Source organism: Ursus maritimus, unplaced genomic scaffold (genome assembly GCF_017311325.1).
Source record: "Ursus maritimus isolate PB19 unplaced genomic scaffold, ASM1731132v1 scaffold_26, whole genome shotgun sequence".
NCBI classification, from domain to species: domain Eukaryota; kingdom Metazoa; phylum Chordata; class Mammalia; order Carnivora; family Ursidae; genus Ursus; species Ursus maritimus.
This window is the reverse complement of record NW_024425119.1, coordinates 29,749,402-29,767,751: the sequence shown is the minus strand read 5'-3', so window position 1 is coordinate 29,767,751 and position 18,350 is coordinate 29,749,402. Positions and strand designations below refer to the sequence as shown.

Genomic DNA, 18,350 nt, shown 5'->3' with positions numbered 1-18,350 from the left:
TCCAGGAGGCTCCACTCAGAGCCCACACACCCATAAAACAGTGTCTTTGTTCACTTGTTCTCTGGTTATTGAGTAGCCTTCAGTCCTTCAAACAGATGTCCCTGCTGCCACTGAAGACATGACCTGGCCTGGTGCTTTTATGATTTATTCATTCAATACATTTTTTTTATTGAAATCAACCTTGTAACAGTCATTGACCCTAGAAAAATTGTTGTAAACAAAAAAATATTATTTTTGTTCAATATCTACTGTATGTCATACTGGGCCCATAACATATATTAGCTTTGTATATCATCCCTTTGTAATTTAAATGCAACCCTTCCAGGTAATTGTTATTAACCATGAAAATGGATCTCATCCTGACTGCAATAAAAATCAGGGTTGCGGGGCGCCTGGATGGCGCAGTCGTTAAGCATCTGCCTTCGGCTCAGGGCGTGATCCTGGCGTTTCGGGATCGAGCCCCACAGCAGGCTCCTCCGCTAGTAGCCTGCTTCTTCCTCTCCCACTCCCCCTGCTTGTGTTCCCTCTCTCGCTGGCTGTCTCTGTCAAATAAATAAATAAATAAATCTTAAAAAAAAATTAAAAAAATATCAGGGTTTAGGGGCACCTGGGTGGCTTAGTCGTTAAGCACCTGCCTTTGGCTCAGGGCGTGATCCTGCCATTCTGGGATCGAGCCCCACACCAGGCTCCTCCGCTGGGAGCCTGCTTCCTCTCCCACTCCCCCTGCTTGTGTTCCCTCTCTCGCTGGCTGTCTCTCTGTCCATCAAATAAATAAATAAAATCTTTAAAAAAAAAATCAGGGCTGATCTAAGTATTCCTGGGGAGGGGTCATTTATTTTTTTTAATTTAAGAGAGAGAGAAAGAGAGCATGAGCAGGGTGGAGGGTCAGAGGGAGAGGGAGAAGCAGACTCCCCACTGAGCAGGGGGCCTGATGTGGGGCTCAATCTCAGGACCTCAAGATCATGACCTGAGCAGAAGGCAGATGCTTAACTGAGTCACCCAGGTGCTCAAGGAGGGGTCAATTTAGAATAAGGCCAGTGTGTTGCCATTTTAAATTATCCTATGTCATTGCCAGAGCCAGCGGTCTCTGTTTACCTTTTGGTCATGGTTGGACCCTTCACTCTGCATCTCTCTCAAACCTCTTTATATGCTGTTTCCTCTGTTTTTAATTCTCTTTACCTTTAGTCATTCTTCAAAGTTCAGATTAAAAGTCACTCACCTCTAAAGTCCTAGATTTCATAGAAAGAATTAGGTATGTTCATTATCCAGTATGGTCTTTCCCCATGTATCCCCAACCAGATCAACCTTGACCTTGTTCTTGAACTTGAACTTGAGTTATTAGCACCAGTTGGTCCTTTGTGGTCTTCCTAATAAGGCTCCGTTGGGTCTATAGCAAACAAGGGCTAAAAGGGCCTATGCATACATTCCTGAACGTGCTTGAACTGTATATACTATTTAGTACTCATTTTACCAGTGCTTAAAATCACAAAATTTTAGAGCTGGAAAATAAATTAGTTAATCTTTTTGAACACCGTCATGTTATACCAAAGAAACTGAGGTCAGGTGAGGTTAAGTGGATTGCCCAAGGTTAAACTCCATGATTTTCTCAGGTGGACGGATGATGTGGGTCAGAGAGAAATAAATATTTTATAGGAGTTTGAATGCAGTAGACCCACTCAGGGGCTGCACTGCACTGTAGCTTCATTTTGCGAGCAGGCGAATGAAAGGCTAGTAATTTAATGAAGATGCTCATTTGATCTAGTAACACATCGTTTAACAGTGTGAGGAAACCCATCCGTTTTCTTACCAACCAGGAAATGTGGAAGGCAGGCAGCATTTAGGGTGCTAAGTGGATGTGATAACTGCTATCACCATGACAACCAGTTGTTTAAAGGTTTTTTTTTCAATGTCTTAATGATTCTTACTTTCTACTATATCTCTGAATTCAAACTTTTCTTCAGCCAACACTTCCACACACCTGTTTACTTTAACGGCCCCTCTCCCCCCCCTTTTCTAAGATTTATTTATTTATTTGAGAGAGAGAAAGAGTTGGGGTTGGGCAGAGGTAGAGAGAGGCTTAAGCAGACTCTGTGCTGAGGACAGAGCCCAATGAGGGGCTCCATCTAAGGACACTGAGATCACGACCTGAGCTGAAACCAAGAGTCTGACGCTCAAACAACTGCGTCACCTAGGTGCCCCACCCTTCTCCTTTTTTCATCCGAATCTAGCCTACTCAAAACAAAATAGTGTTTTCCAAATATTATTTTCATTACCAACAAGTATGTGGGAGATGTAGGATTTTAACTCTGGCTTTTCTGATCTGGGAACCTATGTGCCCTTTTCATTCTGCCAAGCTCCCACTCTTTCATATTACCAACACCTTCAGATCCCTATTACCCATAGGAGTCACAGAATAAACTACAGAGAGGCTAAAACCTCCTCCAGCATGTCACCAGACTCCTTATTTCTCAACATAAACTGCCCATTCTTATTTGTAAGTATTAATCCTCATACTCACATACATTATTCCTCTTCTTCTCTGCTAATCCCATTGAGTTTCTTTAGGCTCTCAAACCTTAATGTGCTGTTTCCTCCAGGGGTGCTTCCCTTGGTTAGAACATGCTGTAGTTATCAAGCCTTGAATCTGCTTCCTCTCCATCTCTGTACTCAGTTGCTATAGTCTGATCTTACTATTAGCTCAGTGCTGAAAATAGGATGTGCAGTGCAACTACTTGTCTATCAACTTATCTTTCCAATGACTTATTTTTATCTTGGAGAGAGGGTACATGGGAAAATCTTTATAACTGTGACTAGGTTTATGAGGTTAACTATTGCCGGTTATTAGAAAATGATCTTTATCTACCCAGCTCCATGTCTGTGGAACCAGGATGAAGAAATCAAATGTACAGTCTCTGCCCTGGCCACCGTGTTAGCCTTTTTCACAAGCCCTTCTTCCAAGTGTCCAGTCAGAAGACTGTCACTGTGACTGTTCCACCAAATACATTAGTGTGTATGAGAATGGTCTTCGTACTTGAAAGAGATTTTATGGAGCACTATATGCTAGACTTAAAGCAGGGTTTCAAATGATTATTTGCCCAAAGATAAAAATGGTGTTTCAAAGGTTAAAATGGGAAGTTCATGTAGATGTAGAATTGAAATAAATGAGGTTGTCCATAAATCAACTTTTCAGAAACTCAAAGCCTTTCTCATTTTAAGAAACTAAAACCCAAAATTACCAGTTCAAACACTTTAAAGATTTGGGATAAAAAGAATTCCAAAAAATAGTGTATACCTCTCTACTTTCTTTAACAGAACATATAGAATATATTTTCTAAGCTTAATGACTCAAAAGCCACCATTCTGAATTAATTACTGTTAAAACCTATAATAAAATGCTGTTTTTAAGTTAGTGAGGCACTTTTAGTGTCAGTTCCCCTTGATACAAAATGATTCCAGATTGTTATCCTTTTTCAAACATTTGCTTCTTTCTTGTATGAGTAGTGTCTCTCCAGCTATCATTTATTGCTGCCTTCAGCAGACAGACTACTGTTAGTTCCCCATCTCCACATTCCACGTGTGAGTTTTGACCTGCTGCAGGCAGATAGACCAAGTAAATATTCTTATTAGAATTTTCTCTAAAATAACAGTAAATGGGTAAATGAATAAGTAAACAGTAAATGAATAAGAAATGAGGTAGTCTCCTTATTTCAGAGAATTTCACTATATAACTTTGTTACATTTATGCTGTATGTTCACAGACCTTTCCATTTATTTTCTGGTTCTTTGCTGTGCAGGAGGGGGTTCAGACTGTTGGGACTGAGTATGGCCTTATAAAATGCAGTGATCTAAAAGGGCTGAGAAGAGGTGGCAATTAAAACTCAACCTGCTCCCTGGAGCTGGGCCATCAACACAGGGCCAGACTCAGTAGGGTTACCAAGAATTAGTGCACACTAGCTCACGGGACTATAGCCAAAATCTGGAGTTCTGCTGTTACATTTGTTACAGGACCTTTTTAAAGGTTATACAGCCATTTACCTTCATTAAGTTCATTTCTCATAATTATCTCTTAGATTGCTTCTAGATTTAAAAAGTTACAGAATATTGGTATTTACCTTAGAGAGTATTCTGCCCTTTTCAGTGTGTATGTAATTTCAGTTCTTTCACATTCATACTTCCTGAAGGAAAAATCTAGTCTAATGAAGAATCTAACTTTTGTGCAGTTATTATGCACACATACTGTACCTTAATCTTTACCATCCAGTTCATTCCAGTTTCATTAAAACTCCTGACCTCATGAAGTTTAAATATTCAAGGAGGTTTCTTACTACAACAGTAGGCAAAAAGCCAGCTAGCCTGTCATACAGAGCTGCCTGGGAATGTTTCTTAGTAATGCTCTTTGCTTTCAATTTATTTAGGCTACTACTTTGGTCAGCTCCTCAGTTTAACCTCTTCATGTTTACCAATACCTGTTCATAACAGATAGTCAAAATCGTGTTGCAGCTGGATAGAAAGGACCTTTGAGAGATGGGAACCAAATATGATGAACTTTCTTTGTTCCAACAAGGAAGCATGTGGTATATCTAGAGAAGTAGAAAAATTATTTCCACAGATTGTGTCATGTGTAAAAGTAAAACCATATCAATCACACACATAAATATGTTTTATTTGTTAGTCTCTTTAGATATCTCTGTCTGTGTACTTTTGTCTGTTTGTATGGGGTACATTCCCTCTCAGACTCGAAGCATTTCATCTCTGAGATCATGTCCCCTATTTCCTCCCTAGCTTCTCCATTGCTATCCCCACCATATTTCTTGGTGGAACTTAATACCTGCTCTCTACATTCATAAAGGGGTCCCTTAATTTTTTCACCAGCTGGGTGGCAAAATATGCCTGCTTTTATTGATAGTTCCTGGAGGAGAAATACACAATGAGAGAAAGGGAAGGGTGGTGGCTGCCAGACAGAAAACTTCGGAGAAACTACATTGACTCAGCCTAAAGAAACACTAGAAAAAGAGACAGAGAAACAGAAAGAGAATCATCAGATAAAATAGGATCCAGACTTATTTTTTTAGCCCTTTATAACCTTTTTTCCTTCTCAGCTGAGATTTTCAAGGACACAATCATGCCACATCTATCTTGATATGTATGGTACCTACCAGCACACCTAGCAAATAATACTCAGTAACTGCTTGGTGGGGAAAAGAATGAATCCTTAGTAGGAAGTTGTACTCAGAAATTTCTGTTTCTTCTCAGGCCTCTCCCATTGGATCTTGCTCACTATTTTGGATTTGCAGCAATCCAACAGCCCAGAAGAGACCCAGTTGGATATATCTTTGTTTTAAAACATTTTTTAACTAAAGTTCTTTAAAAACAGTAACTGCTTTCCTTAATTTTTTTTCATTTATCTAGTACTTAGCACCTAATTCTGTGTAAGGTACTGCTCCATGTGACGGCAATACAGCCATGAATAAAACAGCATCCTTTACCATATGCCAGACACTGTGTCAAATGCCTTGAACTTTATTTACATTATCTCATTTAATGATTAAAACCATGGTTGAGTATTTTCTTCAATTTGAAAATGAAGTTTCAGAGATTCAAGCTTAATTAAATTTCCTAGGATCTCACAGCTAGGAAGTAGAAGACGGAAGTCAAACACAAGTTTAACTGACTCTAAAGTTTATGCTCTTAATTAGCAGGACCTACTACTTCTAGACCATGAATAAAGAAATAGGAATTACATAAATCAGAACCTAAGCTGTAAGAATAAGTCCAACAAATGTTAATAGTTTGTCATGAAGAATTTTTAGGAACCTAGTTCTACGGCCCTGGGTGCATAGCAACTTATTTCCTGCCAGACTGAATCTCCCACATATTGTCTTACCAGGAATGATTTGATTAAATCCTATAAACAGCTCTTTGAGAAGCATCCTAAATATACATTGTTCGCACTCATTTTTGTTTGTCCACCATCTATATAGCTATGGAGAGGAAATCTATATCAGGGTACTGTGGATAGTTCAAATTCATATTTGATACAGAGCGGGTCAGTTTTTATCCATTTGAACTAATAATCTTTTCATTCCTTCAAAGAGATGCACTGAGAACTAGCTATGTACCAGGCACTTCGGTAGGATGTAGCAGTAAAAAGATAAGAACTCTGCTGTCTTAGACCTCACATATGGGAATTGGGGAAACAAAAAACAAATTTAAAAGATAAGTTCTGATGATTATAAGTGCTATGAAAAAAAATGTGAAGGATCTGTTGAGTAGGTGACCACAGGAAGGAAGGGTAAGGTCTCACGGAGGAGATGCTATTTGAGAGGAGTCCTGCATAGTGAGAAGGAGTCATCCATGGAAAAATATATTAGAAAAAAAGAAAATGCACCAGGCAAAAGCAGGAACAAACTGCATTTGCTTGAATAACAGAAAGAAAAAAAAGGGGGCTTTTGATCTGTATCAGAGTAAGTTGAGAAGAAAGGCAAGAAATAAAATTAGAAAGACAGCTAGGGTCCTGATCACACAGGCCCTTACATGTGTGACCTTGTGATGTACTGTCCAAACCAAAGACACACTTAAGAATTGAAGGGGATGTTCTTACTAATTACACCAGTACAACAGGTATAAACCCAGGATTTCTCAGATATACCAAGATTTATAGTTACCCCGCTAATATGCCAGGAGTTTGAATTTTATTCCCATATAATTGTGAGCCCTTAGATTGGTTTAAGCAGGAGAGTGAAATAACTTGATTTGCATTTCATAAGTGATCACTTTGACTGCTTCTGAGATAGATCAATTTTAGAGACTCATAATCCTGAGAAGAAGTGATATTGCCTTGAATGGTATTCATAGAGCTGAAAAGGAAGTCACTAATTTGGGATCTATTTTGTAGACAGCATAGACAACACATGGATTAAATGTGTAGGGGCAAGGGCAAGAGTAGAATAGAAGTGACTGCTGGGTTCTGGCTCCAGTCTCTGGGTGAATGAGGACATCCTTTGCTGGGTTTTGGAAAGATTGACAGAAGAATCGGTTTCAGAAGATGAATGGGAATGAGTGGAATCAGCAGTCTGGTTTTGACTATATTAAGTTTGAGATTCCTGCTAAAAACACAAGTGGAGATGTCAAATGAGCAGCTGGAATATACTCTCTTTTCTTACTCTGTTTAGAACTTTCTTGCATTATCTGTGTCCTTAATAAAACAATTTAGAATGACATTCAAATATTCTATTGAAGTGATTTTTCACTTAGCCTCTTCAATTATATCTTGTTTTCACTGTCTGGTATTTGAAATTGCTAACATTACCAATTGCCTTTCTAGGAAAGTATAGATCTGGGTGAAATCATGTTCTCCCTTTGTTATTTGCCAACTGCCGGACGTATGACATTGACGGTCATCAAGTGCAGAAATCTGAAGGCTATGGATATCACTGGCTCATCAGGTATGTACACATTTGGCTAGTAGGTCCAGGGTACGTTCCAAATAAAATATTTCATGTATCCAAAATTATGTATGGCTATTGAATTATTGAGTTCATTTGTCTATAGTGGGGTATTATAAAAGTGGAAAAAGAGATTACCAAACAACGTACACCAAATCACCTCTTGTATTTACATTATCATTACAAAACTTTTTTCAAATTTATCAAATAGATTTGACTATGAACTTGGGTTTTTATTTCTTTCTCTAGTGATTTAGTTCTCAAAAATTCATAATTTGCCAGTCACTGCCCTACTTCTAACTAGTCAGTTGCTTATAAAGATTCTTGACCTCAAGCTTGCATTACCCAACAAGTATGAAAACACATGTAGACTGAATTTATCTCCCTCACCTGATCTGCAGAGAAATAACAAGTTTCCAAGACCATTATTTGCATTTCCATTCTTACCACCTTTCAAAATAAAAATTTGGGCAAGTGTAGGGACTGAAAGAAATAATAAAGTAAAGGAATGCTTCTTGAAGTTTCTTAAAAATGTTCTAGGAGGAAAATCCTCTTTCTGTGCTAATTTTGATGAAAAGATAAAGCCACGTCATGCTCTTTACCCCTTCATTTATATCAGGGTTATGTATTCACTTAAACTCTGGCACAGGTCTGTAGAAGAAAAAATGATCAGGACAGAGGAGGGAGGTCAGTAAGCATTTGTCGAATTAAATAAGAAATGGTAGTGGAGATACAGGAAAGGATGACATGGGGAAAGGAATCTATAACTTTGTGGTTCTTCAGAACAAAGAATAAACTAAATTTGCATTACAAAAAGCATGAGGGAACTCTAAGTTCTAGTGTGGAAAGAGCTCCAAGGTATACTAAGTGAATAAAAAAAAAAAAACAAGTGAGGTACAAAAATAAATATGGTTATCGTGCTCTTTCTATGTAAGAATGGGGTGTGTTACAATATATATTTATGTTGTTAATGTTTGCAAAAAGAAATACCAGTGTGACACAGGAAAACTAAGGGGTGGAGAGAGAGGTATGGGAACAGATGGGAGGGAGACTTTTCATTATATGTTGTTCTCTATCATCCTCATTTTTGAACTATTTTGTGAATAATTCTTTCATTTTTTAAAATTTGCAATACATCATTGATATATAAAGCTAGAAAGAAAGAAAATTCCACATTTATTTTGGTGAAAAAGTCTTGGGTCAGTAAATGTTGAAGCATTTAAACAGTGTACTCTGCAAATTATTGTTTATCCTACTCTTTCCACCATATATCAAAAGAGATCAAACTTTGAGGCAAGCAGACAGCACCAAAGTTGTAATTAAGTGCAAGATTACTTTTTGTTTATATGAAGCTTTTCATCAGAGGAGTGCATGCTCTGAGAACACCACCTCATTAATTCTCACAAGAGGTTTGTGAATCAACTAAAGAACCAGTAAATTATCCTTGTCACTAGTGGACAAATGTCGTCAGAAACATGATGGGGGTGGCAGAGGATAAAGCATGTTTTGTTCCCATTGTTAATAAGAGGTCTCGGCCTGGGGCCTTATACACAAAAGAGTATCACAGAAGAGAGTTTCTGCCTTAGAACATACTTCCTATTATTAAAAAATTGAGAAGTAAGTGGGAAACAGCCATTGAACATTGCCATTTTACTTTGCTTTCCTTTACATACCCTATATCTAGCCAGAAAATATATTTTTGCTTCTTGATGGAAATGCTTGTGAAATATACAGATGCATCTTTCTAGAGCTTAAAAGGCATAAATCCAAGTAAATGTATACTGCCATGATTTTGGCTTATTCCAAGGAAATGAGACTTACTGCTACATTGGTGGAAAGAGGGAGAAAAACGTGGTGGTGCTACTGTTGGAGGTCCACCAGAATAAAGGGAGGGAAATAAATGAACGTAGAGCAGACACTGATTGTTTTAACAGCTAGCATTCTCACCCCAGTGCCAACACCCCCTCCCAAAGCCATGCCTCCTTCTTGTGAAAAGGTACAAAAGCAAGGCTTTTCTAGAAACTTTCGTATAATACTGCAAATTTTCTGTAATACTGTAACAGTTTTTCTACTCAAGGTGGGAGAAGTAAAAATAGAGATCAGTCAACTGGGGCAGAATTTGTTAACATTTATTTGACTTCCTTGGCCCATAAAAATATACCCCCACTAATTTTTTCCCTTTCAAGTTGGCATCATATAGACAATGTCATATAAAGAACCTTCCTTGAGAACATCTTTAAACCAAAAATTAGCCTTTTTACTGTATACAATTAAACACAATGTATTTAATATACTTGTAGTGATCATTTCTTCAGCCTGAGCCCCTTATCAAGCACCAACACCATGACTGTAAAATGAAACTTCTTATTTTAGTACCTTTGACAACTGAGAAAATTCTATTCATTGTGTTTACACACACACACACACACACACACACACACACGCACGCACTAGATACAATGTTACTCTTTCACAAATTTTAGTCTTCTTATCCTAAATCATTTTGAAGGAAATTAACTTTAAGGCAATTATACTTACTTGTTAGGATTACATTCCCTAGAAATCACTTTTAACAAAATGTGTCCTCAAATAGCTGTGACTAGAAGACATACTATAGTTCATATTATAGCTCTTGATGGACTAGTAGGTTTTTTCTGTTGTATTAAAAACAGATAAAGTTAATGCTTTTTTGCTTCATTCAAGATAAATTCGTACATTTAAAGTAAGAAGTGTAAGTTATTGCCTCTAAATAAGTCATTTGAATTTAAAACCGATAATACTAAAAGGCTTAGTATACCACTTTTCTTATTTAGTAACAATTAACTACAGTTTTATTTATACTTTTTACTATAACGTTCATTTTAATGAAATTACCTTACCATTCCTAGATCCTTATGTCAAAGTGTCTCTGATGTGTGAGGGTCGAAGATTAAAAAAGAGGAAAACAACTACAAAGAAAAATACTCTAAACCCTGTGTACAATGAGGCCATTATTTTCGATATCCCTCCAGAGAACGTGGACCAGGTCAGCCTCTCCATTGCGGTCATGGATTATGACAGGTACGTACATGTATTTCTCACTCACTGAAGAACAGCCATCTTTAGTCATATGTAGAACATATTAAACATCCCAGGTTATTTACTGCTCCCACAGTTTTAATTTAAAATGGAAGAGGAAAAAAACATTCATTTAAAATTAATTTTTCCCATGTTATAATTTTTTTTTTTCCGATAGAAGTCATTCTTAAGTTGAAGGACAGGACACCTGGGGCTGGTGAAAGAGTGGTGCAGAAGTAATATAGAACCCATTACAGAGAGCACTATTGTGACATCTTTTTACAATAAAAACAGAAACTACAATCAATGGCGTTTGTTTTCCCAACTAGGCTGGAATATGAATATCATAATTCTTACCCAAGCTCTATCATTAACTGGCTGTGTGAAAGGGCAAATTATGTAATCTCTTTGGGAGTCACTTTTCCCATATGTAAGACATTAGCATAATACAGAACCATTAACAGTGAATATTAAGAGTGGAAAGTGAATAATGGCCATAGGGACACAGCCTTGATGCCTTCGCATCAATCTTAAAATGTGCTTTGTGGGTAATTCTTTCAGCTCACACACTTTGAGTTAATTCTTTCATAAAATAAACTGCAAACTCCCAAGTGCAGCTCTGACGTTTCTTCCTGCCTCAGCTCCAGCTTTACTCTCCCACTCTTGCCTTGTCTGAAATGCCACCCTGCTCTGTGTATCTCATCCCACCCAGGCTTCACAGCCCTGCTCAAGTGACCCCTTCTGTGTCTTTCTCAGCTAACCAACCTCTTCTTCCTCTGAACTCTTGTCCCACTACTTATTTGGCCCTTGCTATATATTTCTTTGTATTATTTTACTTTTTATAAACATTTGGAAAGGAATACTATATGTTTAACCTACAAAATTATCAGCATATAGACAGTGTCCTACTATGTTTATTTTGTTCTAATGTACTCAAAAGGAGTGCTCCATTTTATAGTAACCTGAACCCTATAACCTAGAGAAATTAATATGTTATCCTCTGGCTCAGAGCTAGAAAATGAAGCACTAAAAAGTAAAATGATTTATACCATTTATTTACAATTAGTTTATATCACAGTTTAGAAAAAAATTGTCACTATTTAGAGAGAGAAAAATCTTGAATTAGTTAAAATTTCAAACTCTAAAAATGTTGCAGTGTTTTCATCAGAAACTCTTATTCTGCTTTCCAAAAAGGTATTCCTATTGATTTTTCACAGTGATTGCAGGTAGATACAACAGAGCCTTTGTCATGCAGACAATTTCAGGGAAATGGATCTTGACAATATATAAAACAGAAAGATTTAAAAAATTATTCCTAAAAATATGCTTGTTTGGGAAACTCCATATGGAAGAAGCATGATACTAAACATTCATATCTACATCAATGACAGAAAGTAATGAAAGGTCCTAAAATCATCTCGAAAGTCTCCTTAGAGACGTCTGTCGGAAGAACCCTACAGAAATGCCTTTAAACTACATTCCATTCTTGAGTAGCAACTTAGCACGTGCACGCTTGAGTCAACGGTCTGATTCAGATCCTACCTCTGCCTCTTACTGTGTAGAGGTGGGTTCCTTAACTTCTGGGTGTTTAGTTTCTTTATCTGCAAAACGAGATGATGATAATGATCCTCATGGTCATGGTGTGAGAATTAAGTGATTCAGTACATTTACATTACTTATAACAGTGTCTGGCACATAACAAGCTCTCAAAAATATTAAGTATCGTTGTTTTGATTTGTTGTTGTGAAAACAGGACAGGAATAGGAAATAGGAAAGTTGTGCAGTATGCTCTGGTGTTGTGCAGTAATAAATCAAATCCATAGTACTGAAGATTGCCCTGCCTTGTTTAATTGTGGTACAAGCAGTGACATATGACATATGCTGACATATCACGTAGAGTCAATTAAATATGGCCATTTATACAAGAAAGTCGGTATTGAGCTCTTGGTAAGAAATCTAAGCATCATTATAAAACATTAAGCCCTGTGGAAAAAAACAAGATCTGATTTATAGCACTTAAAGTTAATAGTACTGCTTCTAAAAAGGAAATTCAACAATATAGGTAAGGAACAGCTGGCATTTCTCATTCTATTTTATTGTAAAATGTGCTCAAGTTACAGAGAACTAAAATGGTTTGTATCCTTTTACAAACTCATAGTTGAATGCCAATCTTGTGTAGGAAATTTTGTCTACTTAAGATTTTTAATTTGACCTAAAGTAGTTTAATCTGCAGAATCATTTAGAACCTATCATAAAATCTAGTGTTGAAATCATATTTTAAAATTCTGCTAAGATGTGCAAAACTCCACTTATCTTTGAATGTTGGAATGAAAGTGTGTTATTCTCTGAATCATAGGGTAGGACACAATGAGGTCATAGGAGTGTGTAGAACAGGACTGGACGCTGAAGGTCTTGGGCGAGACCACTGGAATGAAATGCTGGCCTATCACCGAAAACCAATAACACACTGGCACCCCTTGCTGGAGGTATGCTGTGGTTTGCTGGCATCTACTCTGTTTTTTATCTCTTTTGCTGAAATATTATTTATCTGCTAACATGCGTCTGTCATTTTATATATTCAACTATTTTTTTAAACATTGCTCTTACTTCCATCCCACATACTCTTTCATCCAGTATTCAAAGTTCTGTGTGCCTTGTAGGATTTTAGAAACCACTAAAATGTCTGGGTTTGATATTCCTTTGGACAGTAAGCTCATAAAAATTGCAAGTCTGTCATTTTCGTTACATAGCCTGAAAACTTCTATCAGTGAGTGATAGAGCAATAAAGTAAAGGTATCACTAACTGGAAACTGAATTTTGCTACTTCTCTTTTGTGGAAACGGGCACCTCATCTAAACTTCCCTAGAATCCCTAAATAGAAGTACTCTCTTCTAATACACCTTTTCTATGTAAAGGGACAGGTATATCTCCCAATACTCCAGGCAGTAAGTAAAAGTGCTCACAGATTTTTAAAATATTGAGGCATCAGCTTGCCTGAGTTCAAAGCCTGGCTCTGCTGTGTGACTACGTATTGGAGAACTCTGGGCAAGTTCCTATAACCTCTCTACACTTCTGCTGTTAGTTTGTAATAATAGCAAACTCAACGAGTAAAACTAAATAAAATGCCAAATTTTAAGTGCTTAGCACACAGTTTGACATAATGTTAGCTCTGATTACAACTACTATTAATAGTTATATTAACCAGAAGTAACAACACCAGTTTCTATCAGGACTTTTAGCCTTTAAGTTAGTTGTCAGTCTACTTGATACACCGAATGTTGCTAGCTGGAATGATCTTCCTTCCCAAAGATGATTGCTGGGGACTCTTGAAGAGTCACAAAGTAAGTCTTATGTGACCTGACCAAGAGAGAATGCAGGTTGACAAAAGGATGTGGGGTAGATGATGGAAATCATGCAATTCGATTAAAAGAATAGTTGTGATAGCCACATAGTAAGTGAAAAATACAGTGCCATCTGCTCATGTTCTGCTTCTTGTTCTGGCATTAAGCACTGGGTTAAATGAAAGAGGCAGCACAGTGTAATTAACTAAATGTTAATTTAGTGGGCCCAGGTTCTTTCCAGCTTAGTCGCAAAAATGTGACCTTGGCTGTGTACCCAGGACATTATAGGGAAAATTTGATGAACACTGTATGAACACTGCATGCTCAGGCAACAGAGGTGAGCTGTTCTCATGCATAAGATATCTGCTTATATATATGGATGTTCTGAATCTTTATCTCACTTCATTTAATGTAAATCATAAAAGACACACACACACACACAAACATAAATGCACATTGACACAGCACTTTCCCCTGGAGTGCTTCCGAAGTACAAACAGGTATATTCAGCAAGTCTTGGGAAAGTTGGGTTTCATGTCAACAGTGTGTATTGTCTAAAGTATAAAGTATAGTCTACTTCTTATTATACAATCACTATCCTTTTCCTGCTTCTCATCTTGCTTTCATTTAAAGTTTGAAAAGCGAATATTAATTCTAAGAATCTAGACATGAGAGTAAAGTTTGGTGGGCAGAGAACCACACTGAAAAGTGATGTGGGATCTACTCCTGTTTCTCTGGCTGTCTAATCCTGAGCAGTTCACTTGTTCTGTCTACAGCTGGATTTCTCCATATTTAATGAAAATAGAAACGCATGCCCCTACAGACTTCATAGGAATTATGTAAGGGGAAAAGAGACAATGTGAGCAAGAACTTTTTACTAATGAAAAGACAGGGGTGGTATGACCCAAGGTATATTATAATTACATATGACTGTTTCATAAGCAGCTATACATTTATCTGGTGAAGGGGAGCTCTGGAATAGGCATATGTTTGTGTCTCAGGACATGTGAACACTTTTCAGTCATTGTAGGACATACAGGAAGAACACGCTACAATATGGGCATCAGAAGAAGATCTCAGATATTTTTCTAGCAGCTGAATATCAAAGGACAAATGGGACTAAAAGACTATGTAAATGTACTTTCTCCAGCAAGTAGCTCCTTTTTTCCAACTCCTGCACCTACATTCATTGGTCAAACAGAACATATGGACTAGAGACCTAAGAACTGGCTGGATTTTGCATTTTGGGAAAGTGGTGAGTGTATAATTATATGTTTTATTGCCAGAGAAGGGATTAAAATGAGAAGGGAACAATTATGTGAGAACTGGGTAAGTTGGTGGGACAGAGACTAAAGCATCATTTAGAAAATCTGGTTACTTCTACCTAGTCACAAGTTTATGCTATTGTAACTGAACTTTTTAAATACACATAATATTTAGGGACCATGAGAAATTATTCTTCAACACTCATGGCTCCCAAAGTCAGTCCCTCTTGTCTCATTAGTTGCCCCTGTAAAAATCACCTCCTGCCTTAGAGCAAGTGCAATGCAGTCTCTTGTGCCTTGAGCCTTCTTGCTCTTACCTAGCAGTCACCCCCAACTTCCACAAAGCATTAATTATTTGACAGTAAGAACTGAAAGCCTATCATAGAATGTGAAATGAGTCTGCGGTCATGACTAGTTGTGTGTACAGTGTCGCTCCGCGTGCCATGTTGTACCATACTCTGCCTACATGTCCATGAGGTGTCTGTGCCCGTGCTGCCCAAGAAGGTGAGTTCTAGAGGGCAGGGGGAATTATGTATATCTTCTCTTCAGAGACTTGCATATCATGTTGAATATGCACTATTAAGAGGTAGCAGCAACTACCCACTTTATTATTTTTTTGCACTAGATCATGCATTATGAAATTATTGTCTTTCAGTTACCTGGCCGAGCAACCAGTTTTGATAGTCAAGGATCCTGTCCATCTCCCAAACCACCTTCCACACCATAATGCCTCCAAAATAAAGACCATTATAATAAGGACCCAGGACCCTGTGCTCATCAGATCAGAAAAAGAATGGAAGGTTTGATTTCCTCATTTAAAACATATCTTGAAAATGAACAAACGACATATAATTTTTAATTTACTTCTTTTTGTCTGTTCATTAACTTTAGCCATCTTGATATATTTTACTTGAATACAAATAGTCTTTACTTGCATAAGGCATTTTATTCTTCATGTCATATGCCTATTAGCACAAAGAGTGTTTTCGTAAGTTGCAATTCTTTGCATAAGTAAAGAAATACATTCTTTTAAAACAATCTGTATTTATCTAAAATTAAATATAGTTTATGCTGCTATTGTATAAAGTAGCACATGTCATGTATGTATGGTTTTTATTTTGTTACAACAATGTTAATCTCTAGTTGTACAGATGATTCCATATAAACTTTAATGGAAATTTTGAACTTAACTTACATAGCATTAAATCCTTGCGCAATCAAATTAATGTTACTTATCTGATAATATATTCTTTTAGTCTCGGCAAATTACGTCCTTAGTGAGGTTTGGCTCTGCTAAACTCAAAACTTTGTCTCTCAAGCTTGTTCTTTAAAGCATACAGATAACGCTATAGTTTAAAGAACAATTTTGAATTAAATTTAAGAAGTAATATTTAGTAGCTGGAAAATGGAGGTTGAACCATTTGGGCTACCATTTTATACTGTCTTAATGTTACATTAGTTCGAACATCTGTTGAACTGTTTAAGTGATACTTTAAAAATTCTAATACTCTTATCTCAAATGTAGCATTAGTATTCCTAAATGAACTGAATCAGAAATTGTTCATTTTTTAAGTGTTTGTAAGGTTCTCAAGTACTGTGACATGTATATTTTGTGACATGAAACTATCACGTAGATCCTATATTTCTGATAGAACATACTAACAGACGCCAAAGGTACAATAAATGTCTGTGCTCATTGTCAATCAGATTGTACATAGTAATGGTGACTTTTAAACTGAATCAGAAACTAATCACTAGAATTGGGTATTTTCCTAAGGAAGGGATGACTTATTTTTCAGAAAATTATATAAATATACCATAAATAACATAACTTCCACATTTAATAAAAATAAAAATAATTCTAAAGGCCCAGACCCATAGTCCTTTCATAAAAGGATCAAGGATCAGGCCAGGAGTTGTAAAAACTATGCAAATGTTTTACATGACAGGACTTTCTTTTAAATCAGGTCAACTTTTTATTGTCTCACTTATAGGCCCTATCAGAAGGTATACATGTTGAATGACCCCAATCTTATTTTTTGAGATATATACTATGGATAGTGCATATTTCAAGATTACCCCAAGATAGGAGGTTAAAAACACCAAAAAAAAAAAAAAGACAAGAAAATCTGTACTTAGAATATGAAAACATATTCATCAGAATGAGAAAATTTTATCAGCAGTTATAAAATTTTGATTTTAGTAAAATCTCTTATTTCTAAATATTAAAAAATTAAAAGCGTGAAAAATACGATGGCATTACTGCTAATTAAGATGTAAATATTTTACACATTAACATTTTCAAGGCAAACACAATTCCCTAAAATTTTTCAAGAATGTCTGTATCATCCTAGTAAAAACAAATATTTCTAGTTAGCATTAGCTGATAGAAAATAATAGAAGGAAACTGTTTGAATATACCTATCTACCTTATGAAGCTTAAAAGAACAATTTGCTATAGACAGAATGACCGAAGATGACACTTCCCTTTTGGAATTCATCATTTTATTAGGAAATAAAAATTGCCAAATGGGAAGACAAGTTACACTCTTAATAAAATGACATTTTGCAGGCAGATGTTTTATTAGTAGATATAACTGCAGCTTACAATGAATTAGCAACTATATTTCCTGAGCATAATTATTTTCATCTAAAAACATATTTTAAGAACTTTTTATGCATTCTTAGAAGCTCTTGCTTTTCTTTGCCTCCTATGGAGAAAAGCCAATGCTTGTGACAGAAAAACACAACCAACCAGCCAAACAGGAGACTTTACTGTGGGGATTATGGATTAAAATATGAATATGTTTTTAAGGTAATTTTTAAAAACTGTTTCCTAGGGATTAGAATAAACTCATCATGCCCAATATTTGTTAATCCTGTGAGAGAGATTAAGGAGAAACGATCACAACTCCCTCATGCAACGCATGAGGGAGGTGTACCCTCCTATCCATAAAGCGTGATCATTTCAGAGGCTATTTCATCTTATAAAGACATAATCCGACCACTTTCAATACAACACACCCTCACTCTCTACACAGACACGTTCATGCAAACCTATCTTATCCTCCTCCTGTGTGTGATTGAGGATAGAATATTTTTAATTTCAGTATTTAAAATAAGGTTTGATGTTACAGATATCCACCTCTAATTTGTGCAGGACACCACATTTTGATGAGAGCACTGATCCATTCTGAAGCTGAAGTTTAGGCATATAATGAACACCTAATTTCAGGGACTAT

The 18,350-nt window shown here is 36.6% G+C and overlaps 1 protein-coding gene across 1 annotated transcript in view; it reads left to right on the top strand.

Moving 5' to 3' along the window:
• Positions 1-15,835, top strand: part of SYT10 (synaptotagmin 10) — a 54,028-nt gene extending 38,193 nt beyond the window's left edge. The window contains exons 4-7 of the mRNA XM_008704447.1: positions 7,325-7,445; positions 10,334-10,505; positions 12,859-12,988; positions 15,764-15,835. Of these exons, the coding sequence (XP_008702669.1) occupies positions 7,325-7,445; positions 10,334-10,505; positions 12,859-12,988; positions 15,764-15,835 (495 nt within the window). The remainder of the gene's footprint in view (positions 1-7,324; positions 7,446-10,333; positions 10,506-12,858; positions 12,989-15,763) is intronic.
• Positions 15,836-18,350: the final 2,515 nt, after the last annotated feature.